This window comes from Tupaia chinensis, unplaced genomic scaffold (assembly GCF_000334495.1).
Source record: "Tupaia chinensis unplaced genomic scaffold, TupChi_1.0 Scaffold146907_1, whole genome shotgun sequence".
Lineage (NCBI taxonomy): Eukaryota > Metazoa > Chordata > Mammalia > Scandentia > Tupaiidae > Tupaia > Tupaia belangeri.
Genome location: NW_006206760.1, coordinates 1,896,234 through 1,906,856, shown reverse-complemented (window position 1 = coordinate 1,906,856; position 10,623 = coordinate 1,896,234). Strand labels below are relative to the sequence as shown.

Genomic DNA, 10,623 nt, shown 5'->3' with positions numbered 1-10,623 from the left:
AGCGAGTGGCATGGTGATTAAGGTGTTGGACTTGCACGTGGCCAACTGCAGTTCCAGTCCCGGACCCGGCAGCTTGCTTTCTCACTTTCTCTCTTCTTTCTCTCATGAGCACATGTGCTCTGTAGCAAATTAAATAATAATAATAATAATAGCAATGATAGATTAAATAAATAATTCTTTCAACAAACGAATTGACAAACATACTAGGCACATGAGGGCATGCCCAACAACCCAAGAGGATGGAGAAATAGAGAAGGGATTGCAGTGTGACCATGCTCCATTGCCATTGGGTGCAGGTGTTTCTTCCTTTCCCTCCCCACTCTCTCTCTCTCTCTCTCTCTCTCTCTCTCTCTCTCGCTAGTGCACATACCCACTGGCAATTTAAAAAAATTTAAAATGAAACTCTAAAGATAGAAAAAGTATGTTGGAGCCAGCAGGTAGCATACTGGTTGAAGCCCTGGACTCCTACATAGTCAACCATAGTTCAAGTCCCGGATCTGGTAGCTTGAAACTCACGCCAATTGTGTGCCCAAATCCCAAGGGGAGAATGGGGGAGAAGGACCTGGTGTGGCCATCCCTGCTGAGGGAAGATTTCGCAGTGTCCTCTCTCACTGTCTCTCTCTGTCTCTCCAGTGAGTCCTTGCACCCTATGGGGGAAAAAAACAAAAAACCTTAAAAGAAAAAAAAATAGAGTTAGTATAATACTCTAGTTTCTCTTCAGATCATATAAATCTTTCACCTTTTACTAAAGATTTCCATGGAGAAAGGATATATAGACCTTCTTCAACAATGTTCAAAACATTCCGGAGAGATTTGGGCTAACAGGAAACACCCACACAGAAAAGAGGTGTTTCTGATTCATTCTTTACCTATGTTTTTGTTACGCATTCAAGCTAGGGCCACTGATGCCTTTTCATCGAATTTGTCCCCGTGGGAGAGAACCAAATGCGTCCAGGGCTGCAGGACGGCCACCTCCCTCCAATTACGTGGCTCTGCACGGCTCATCCTAAGTCTCACAGTTCAGGCTAATCATTGACAGAGCTTTACAATCACAAGCTTTTACTGACGCGTTGATAAGGCCGTGCAGCAGTGAGCAGCCAGCGAAGCCAGGCTGTGCGGCCGGATCTCCAGGGAATGAATGGATTTTCTCCAGCCCCGATGAGAGCGGCAGACGCTATAGCTGAACTATGTCCAGCAGGCCCCCGCGCAGATCTGTCATGCTGTCAGCTCTCCTGCTGCTGCGCGCTGTCACCGCTTTCTCCGGAGATGGCAGGGCTATATGGTCTCGAAACCCCACTGTGAGTCCAGTAAACGAAAGCCAGTTGTTTCTCTATGACACTTTCCCTCCAAACTTTTTCTGGGGCGTTGGGACAGGAGCGCTGCAAGTGGAAGGCGGCTGGAAGAAGGATGGAAAAGGACCCTCCATCTGGGATCATTTCATCCAGACGCACCTGAAGAGTGTCGACAGCACCAACGGCTCCAGTGACAGTTATGTTTTTCTGGAAAAAGACCTATCAGCCCTGGATTTTCTAGGAGTTTCTTTTTACCAGTTTTCAATTTCCTGGCCACGGCTCTTCCCGGATGGAACAGGGGCAGTCGCCAACGCGCAGGGGCTCCGTTACTATAATGCGCTTCTGGACGCGCTGGTGCTCCGAGACATAGAACCCGTAGTTACCTTGTACCATTGGGATTTGCCTTTGGCCCTCCAGGAAAAATACGGGGGATGGAAAAATGAGACCATGATAGACCTCTTCAATGACTACGCCACATACTGTTTCCAGATGTTCGGGGACCGTGTGAAATACTGGATTACAATCCACAACCCTTACCTGGTTGCATGGCATGGATATATGACAGGTTTACACGCTCCTGGAGAAAAGGGAGATACAGCAGCTGTCTACACCGTGGGACACAACCTGATCAAGGTACTGTACAGCTCGCTTCTGCCTCCCACTTCCGAATAGAAAGAGCAGGAGTCGAAAGGAAACCCAGGGAAATTGACCTCTGCTTAAATCATTGCCGTATTGAAAGCAGCCAGCTAACTGTAGGCTACTTTGCAAATTTTATCCTCAAATTTTATATCTAAAGAGTGTCTGCCTTACTCATCTAAGCTCTTATTAATGAATTCATCCAATTAGTTCCTGCAAAAGCTACACTCTGAGACTATTTTTAAATCTCCACTTATACAGCAGAACACGAGGATGAGCTTACTTTTTTTAAAAAAACGGTACTCTGCTTTTTAAAATATATACATATATATATATTAACATTATTTATTCATGCATTTTAACTTGGCTAGAGAGGGATAGAGAGAGAAGGAAAGTGAAAAAGCAAGTTGCCAGGTCCAGGATTCAAACCATGGTCACCCATGTGAGAGTCCAGTGCCCTTAACTGCCATGCCACCTGCCGGCCCAAGCATGAGCTTATTTTCAATCCGTGGCAACGCAGTACTGTATACATTTAATTGATGATTTAATTTTTTGATGACGTGAAGTCATTTGAGAAGTGTGTCATGGCATGAGCTTTTAAATATCCGTTTGTGGTTAGTTTTGCTCTTCTTAGAGATAATTAGATAGAGGAAGCTAAATAAATGTTAGCTAACGAATACATGCTAAATAGAGAAATTGAAATAAACATACTTCACACTTGATTTTATTTCTGTTACCTGGAAGAAAAGCTGATAGGAGTGGTTCCGGGAGTTGAAGCAGTTGATTTCAGAAGCTGCACTTTTTACTGGGAAATGTTAAAATGATGAAAACGTTAGTGAGAATGCAAGCAAAATAACAACTGATATTTAGTCTGTGTTTATGACATGCCAGAACTGTGTTGTGTATTTTACATCCATTGTCATATTGGATCCTAACAGCTTATGAACTAGACTCTATAATTATTTCCATTTTAAAGATGGAGGAAGCTAAGTTTAATAGATGAACTTGCCCAAGATTATAGAAAAAAAAGCAAGTCATGATCTCACGTTGTGAACATAGTCGTCATACAGTAATGACAACAAAATTAAATACTGTCTTCATTAAGAACGCTCGAAAAGAGCAATCTTTCAGGAATTTTTCAAGACACTGAGCCTCAGTTGAAGCTACTATCTGAAATCAGATTTAATTTTTTGAGTTAAATAGTTTACTTGGGAAAAATAAATTATTCTGAACACCTGTTACATTTTGAAAATGGAGAAAAGTAAAGCTTTGTTCATAGGATTTCCCAATGCACTAGTGGAAGTAATTTAATTTGTAATCAGCAAATGTTAAATACATCAACATTTTTAAATGTCCAGAAACATAAAACCGAAATGGTACATAGAAAAATACCTACTCATTCTTCTCTTTGATCTTTCTGGACTCTTAAACAAGAGTATTGTACTATGGGTTCAGTTACATCTGCCTTTGCAGTAAATGGATTGTATTCTCATCTCAGGATATTTGAACATCTTCAAAAAAATTTGTAAATAGAATACTTTTTTTTTTTTTGGAGAGATTTTCGCTATAGGGCCTGTGCACTCAACCCCCCAGGGGGGATGGCCATGCCACAATCCCTTCTCCTCCATTCTCCTCTCGGGATCTTGGGCACGCATGCACACACACATGCCCAGCGTGAGTTTTAAGCCACCGGGTCCGGGACGCAAACCACAGTCGACTACGTGGGAGTCCAGTGACATAGCCAGTACGCTAACTGCTGGTTCCCAAATAGAATACATTATTAACAGGTAGATATACTGTGATCTGGCAAAATAAGACCAGAAAGGGGAGAGAATTTATAGGTATTTAATAGCTATCAAGATTATGCACCTTTAAGTTTAAAATGTTCCTTTTATCTAGTTCTATTAAATATTAAGGCAAACTATGCTCATGCAAATTTCTTTATTTTTCTAGCTTTTATTTTTACTTAATTTTATTCTTTTTGCTCAGGGAACTTTGAAAACATCAGATTCTCCCGAAGGCTATAAAGTGAAAAAGTGAAATCTCTCTCTCCCTCTCTCCCTGACAATCTCAACCCCGAAACTACTGTTAATTATTTCTTATATATTTTCTAAAGTTCTCTAGGCAAATACATGCATATGCCTTTTTAAAACCTGTATAGGAAGGAAAATATTCTAAAATGTTGAAAAGTTTCCATTGAAATATGAACTATTTAGAATTTTCACCCCCCAAAAAATGTTTCGGTGACTAGTTTAAAGTCTTACAAACTATCTGAGAAAAAGTGGACCAAAAAAAGGCTCAAACTAATAAGTAGACGTTGCTTCCAAACTTAGCTAATAAAATGCTACTTTTTCCAATATTTTTCATTTTCTTCTAATTTGACTTAAGCTCTGCCTTTCTCATAGATCAATGTACTGTTTTCACTTGAGGGATTCATTTTTAAATTCTTGTGCTTTCCAAAAAATTGCTTTCATCTCCTCCATACTTCTAAATCACTAGCTGAAATAAATGGTGTCAGGGTCCGTTGAAATCAGGCGAAAAGCAAGACACGCGGCATAACCCAGTGACTTATACTCTAGAGAGAAACCTTGCCATGGGTCGGTAGCCCGAAGTGACCTTGTTCCCACCATTTGTCCCCTCTGCGTTCCTCCTTGACACAGAAAAGATTGATATGTTGCAACGAAGCATTTCTTCCTGGTTGGGACCCAGAAGCAGCATTCCCTAGGATTCATTTTCAGTCCCAAAACATGTATTGAGCCAGTCTAATATAAATCTGAATTCATGGCTGGAAACAGATCAATTTGTTCGCCAGTTCTCAGATACTGAAAAGGTTTTGTCATGGCTAGTCAGGACCTGTTTACTCTAGAATGATCTTGAAAACTCCATCTTCCTTTGAAATGTCCTGGTTTGGAGGACTCCTGAATGATCCAGAAGGTCCCCAGACTGATCTAACATTTAGATTCCACTTTACTGCTGATCTGGGGATTGTCGTAAAGCAAGTCTAATCCTCAGGCAAAAATTTCCCGTAATCGCACCCACTCATTGCTGTTGTACTCTGGTTTTTGTTCTGTTTTGTTCTGGTTTTTAAGAATTATTTTATTGGGACCAGTGGTTAGCGTAATGGCTATGTCACTGGACTCCCATGTAGTCGACCGTGGTTCGCATCCCGGACCCGGTGGCTTAAAACTCACGCCTGGCGGCGTGTGTGCGTGCGTGCCCAAGATCCCAAGAGGAGAATGGAGGAGAGGGGATTGCGGTGTGGCCATCCCCCCTGGGGAGTGATTTCTCCCTTTCTGTCTCTCTGTCTCTCTCTCTGTCTGTCTGGAGAGTGCACGCGCCCTATAGCAAAAACCTCTCAAAGAAATAAAAAGAATTATTTTATTTAACTTTATTTATTTATTTTAATTTGACCAGAGAGGGACGGAGGGGCGGGGGTTGAAGTGAGAAAGCAAGCCACCAGGTCTGGACTCGAACCACGGTTGCCCATGTGGAACTCTAGTGCCCTTAACCACCATACCACCTGCTGACCCCTGTATTCTGGGTTTTTAACAGTTTCTAGAACAGAATGAGGATGCATATTTTGGCTTTGCCATTTAGAAGCCCAGTAATCAGTTATACATACTATCCATAGCCTTGACAACCGTCTTGCTGGGTAATTATTATTATTCCCATCTTACAGAGTGATATTTCTTTATTTTTTAAAGAATTATTTCATTTTATTTATTTTTATTTTTATTATTTATTATTATTATTATTTGACCAAGGAGAGACAGAGAGAAAGAGAGGGAAAGTGAGAAAGCAAGCCACCGGTCCATGATTCAAACTGTGGTCGGCCATGTGGGAGTCCAGCACCTTAATCACCACACCACCTGCTGACCCCTACAGAGTGATATTTCTAATATGCGTGAAGTTGCTCCCCTGCACAATATCCATTAGTGGCTCCTCAAAGATTTTTGGATAACGTCCCAACTTTTCACGACAAGAATGATTTATTTATAGGGCACGTGCGCTTGCCAGAGAGAGAGAGAGAGACACCCCTCAGGAAGTGAGAAGGTAGTGAGAAATCACCCCCCAGGAGGAATGGCCACACCGCAATCCATTCTCCTTTAGGGATTTTGAGTACACATGTACACACCTGGGGCGATTTTCAGGCTTCCAAGTCCAGGACTCAAACCGTGCGGTCAGCCATATGGAATCCAGTGCCTTAACCTCCACACCACCTGCTTGCTTGCCCAGCAGTGTCTCAATTTTCCCTGGCTATTTCTCGCCACCCAGCCTCTACTAGCTGGCTCTACCCAGCTAAAATGTCCTCCACATTCCTTGTTTCGTCCATCTATACCCTTCGTGGCTCTGTTTAGTCAGTCACCACCTCCAAGTGTTCTTGATCTTCAAGAGTTAATAACATCCCCCTCCTGTGGGCTTTCATAAGATATGTCTCTTATCACACTTAGATTATATGGTACTTTTCTTTCTTTCTTTTAAGAGAGAGATTTTTGCGATAGGGCACGTGCGCTCGCTGGAGAGACAAAGAGACAGAAAGTGAGAAATCACCCCCCAGCGGGGATGGCCACACCGCAATCCCTTCTCCTCCATTCTCTTCTCAGGATCTTGGGCACACACGCACACATGCGCCCAGTATGAGTTTAAGTCACCGGGTCCACGACTCAAACCACGGGTGACAGCATGGTAGTCCAGTTACGTAACCATTACACCAGCTGCTGGTCCCATCCACATGGTACTTTTCTGTCTCCCCCACTAGACAGACAATTTCCTGAAAGGAGAGACGGTTTTTATTTGCCTTTATGTTGCCGGCACTAGCACAGAGTATTTGGCACATGCTGAATGTAAACATTGCTGAATGGGTGTTCTAGGATGTCTATCTTTTTTTTAGAGAGAAAGTTTTTCTATACGGCACATGCGCTCTCCAGAGAGACAGAAAACAAGAACTCACCCTTCAGGGGGATGGCCACACCGCAATCCCTTCCCTTCCAACTCTCTCTCCAGATTTTGGACACACACACATATGTGCCCAGCATGAGTTTCAAGTCACCGGGTCCAGAGTTTGAAATGCAGGGGCGTGGTGGCGCCTGCCCTATAACAGAGTTTGAAATGCAATTGACTATGTGGAAATCCAGCAATGGAACCATTTTCAAACCACAGTTGGCCATGTGGGAGTCCAGAGCTCTTAACCACCATGCCACCTGCCGGCTCCAAGGATGTCCATCTTAAATCTTATCATCAAAACCAATCTCGAGGGGCTGGCAGGTGGTGTGGTGGTTAAGGTTCTGGATTACCACCTGGTCAGCAGGGCAGTTCAAGTCCTGGACCTGGCAGCTTGAAAATCACAACAAATAATTAGATAAATAAATAAATAAATGTTTAAAAACAAAAATCTTGAGTTCAGTCTTTATATTTCATTGTGTTATTACTCATTCTTAAAATCCTGCTCAGATTAATCTAGAGTATACTAGGTTAGGATTTTTTTGATCAAGTTGGCTTAAGCACGAAAGAGCCATTTCCTGACTTACTAATCGAGCCTCAGGGATGAATGGAATCGGTAACCGGGCCACTCTCAGAAGAGCCTCTATCTCAATCTCTTGGCCACCTCTTGCAGGTTGGTGTCATTTGTTCTTTTGAAGAGGGAAGATTTCCCCCTCCAAGGTTCAGTAGCTAAAATCCCAGAGACAGAGCCAGTTCCATGGCCTAGTAGTTAAGGGTGCTGAATCCCACATGGCCAACCCTGCGGTTAGAGTTTCAGCCTAAGCCGTTCGAAGAGCATGCCAGGCGTGTGTAAGTGCGTGTCCAAAATTCCAACAGGAGGGAGAAATGGATGAGGGCGATTGCTGTGTGACCTCACCCCACTAGGGGGAGTGCTTTCACCTTCTCTCTCTATTCCTCTCTGTCTCTCCGTCTCTCTCTCTGGTGAGTGCACGCAAACTCTGACAAGCTACAAAATAGTAATAATTTTAGAATAAAAGAAGACTTCAGAGATAGATTTGGCCGGCTTGGGTAGTGCTCTTATCCCTCAGATCAGCAAAGCCCCAGGGTTTCCCATTGTTAAAGTCAGTAATGGGGTCTGTTTTCATTCTATTTTTAAAACAACAAATACACATAGTAATTTCCTGGGTCATCAGGAAAGTCATGATGTATTTTAATAAATTTAGAGCCTTCTCTCTTAAAATGGAAGATTTGAAAATCTCTGAATAGGGCCCGGCAGGTGGCATGGTGGTTAAGGGCACTGGACTCTCCCATATGGTAAACCATGGTTCGAGTCCCAGACCTGGTGATTTGTTTTCTCTCACTTTCCCTCTCTCTCTCTCACTCTGTCCCTCTCTGGTCAAATTTAAATAAATAAATAAATAAATAAAGTTAAATTTAAAAATTAAAAGAAAATCTCTGAGTAAATATGAACAGAAGTTGAGGAAAATAAGTTTGCTCCTGATTTGGTAATTGGCTTAGTTGACTTCTTTTCTTTTTTTTTTTTTAAAGAAATGTGTTTTTTTCACTTTATTTATTGAATTTAGTTATCTCAATTTGACCAGGAAGAGACAGAGAGAGAGAGAGAGAGAGAGAGATGAAGTGAGAAAGCAAGCCTCCAGGTTTGGGACTCGAACCGCAGTCTACCATGTGGGAATCCAATGCCCTTAACTACCAAGCCACCTGCCAGCCCCAGTTCAGTTTATTTCTCCACTCACTACTACCGGCTTCCATGATAAACTTAACCATTCCATAGCTTTAAAACCTGAGTTACTATAGGTATACCCTATTGGCATAGTACAAGGGTTTCTCAACCTTGGCCCATGGACCTTAAGACAGGGTCATTCTGTCATGGGGAGTCATCCTTTGCATTGGGGGATTTTTTTTTTGGGGGGGGGTGGAGAGGTTTTTGCTATAGGGCACGTGCGCTCGCAAGAAAGACAGAGACAGAGAGATAGAAAGCGAAAAATCACCCCCAGGGGGGATGGCCATGCCACAATCCCTTCTCCTCCGTTCTCCTCTCGGGATCTTAGACACCCACACACACGCGCCCGGCGTGAGTTTAAGCCACTGGGTCCGGGACGTGAACCGCGGTCGACTACATGGGAGTCCAGTGACATAGCCATTACACCAACTGCTGGTCCTCCAAGAATATTTCAGCAGATCTATAAGTTGTATACATAAATTCTAAATGAATTCATAGCCTATTGTGGTGTGTTAGTTTCTGGGTTTTATATCAGAAGATTCATGTCCATGAGAGAGAGAGAAAGCAACCCCCAGCAGGGTCTTGTCACTCCCCAGTCCTTTTTCCTCCAGTTCTGCATCCCAGCAGGATCCTTGGCACACACCACCAGGCATGAAGCTGACAGGTCCAGGACTCAAACCCAGATCCACAAGGGTTCCAGGTCCCTTTGCATAGCGCCTAACTGTTGTATTCCAGGTCTGGCCCCTATTTGTTTTTTGTTTTTGTTTCCATTTTCGTTTTGTAGTTTGCTATAGGGTGCATGTGCTTCCCAGAGAGAGGAAAAGGGAGAGACTACCCCACAGAGGGGATGGCCACCCCACAGTCCCTTCTCCTCCATTCCCCCATTGGGATTTAGGGCATGCACACGAACACACGTGCCTAGCATGTTTTTTAAATCACTAGGTTCAGGACTGGGTTGTGTGGGATCTGGTCACTTTAACCACTACATCACCAGCAGCTCGCCCCCATTCTGGATTTTATTTTTCTTGGTTTTGATTTTGGTTTGGTTTGGTTTTAAGGATTATTTATTTATTTAATTCCATTTGTTATTATTATTTTTAATTTGCCCAGAGAGAGACAGAGAGAGAGAGAGAGAGAGAGAGGGAAAGCAAGAAAGCAAACCTCCAGGTCTAGGACTCGAACCATGGTTAGCCAAGTGGTAATCCAGTGCCCTTAGGCACCATGCCATCTACTGCCCTCTGCAATTCTGTTTTAAGAGAGGAAATATACTTTAAAACATATTAAAAGTAGGAACCAGCAGTTAGCATAATGGCTATGTTGCTGGACTCCCATATAGTCGACCGAGGTTTGAGTTCTGGACCTGGTGGCTTAAACTCACGCTGGGCGCGTGTGCGTGTGTGCCCAAGATCCCGAGAGGAGAATGGAGGAGAAGGGATTGCGGTGTGGCCATCCTCCCTGCAGGGTAATTTCTCGCTTTCTATCTCTCTGTCTCTCTCTGTCTTTCTGGCGAGAGCACGCGCCCTATAGCAAAAACCTCTCCAAAAATATATACATATTAAAAGTAGAAATAATAAAGGAATATCAACATGTATCAACATGATTGCGTCTAGTTTGGCTTTTCACATATTGGGAGTAAAGACTGTCCCTGCTGGCTTCGTATTATTTATGAAATACTTGAAAGAATTGCTCCAAACATTAAAATCATTTTTTTTTCTTAGTTTGCTGTAGGGCACATGTGCTTGCCAGAGAGAGCGACCGAGAGCAAGAGAGAAGGAAAGTGAGAAATCACCCCCTCCCCCGGGGGGAACGGCCACGTCAAAATCCCTTCGCCTTCATTCCCCTCTCAGGATTTCGGGCACACACACACATGCATCTGACATGATTTTCAAGCTCCCAGGTCCAGGACTCAAACCACAGTTGGCCACGTGGGAATCCAGTGCCATAACCACCCCAGCATCTCTTGGCCCCACCTCTGGCAACTTTTTTTTTTTTTTTTTTTTGTAGAGGGTTTTC

General features: G+C 43.3%; 1 protein-coding gene and 1 non-coding gene across 2 annotated transcripts in view; both read left to right on the top strand.

The window, feature by feature from the left end:
- Positions 1-703: 703 nt before the first annotated feature.
- On the top strand, positions 704-816 carry LOC114006306 (U5 spliceosomal RNA). Its single transcript, XR_003548042.1, has one exon. It is a non-coding gene; the product is annotated as a U5 spliceosomal RNA (small nuclear RNA).
- Positions 817-928: 112 nt separating this feature from the next.
- The window catches only part of KLB (klotho beta), a gene marked incomplete in the record, with an annotated part of 35,652 nt that continues 25,957 nt past the window's right edge, over positions 929-10,623 (top strand). Inside the window, 1 exon segment of the mRNA XM_014584456.2 lies at positions 929-1,925. Within this exon segment, the coding sequence (XP_014439942.1) occupies positions 1,188-1,925 (738 nt within the window).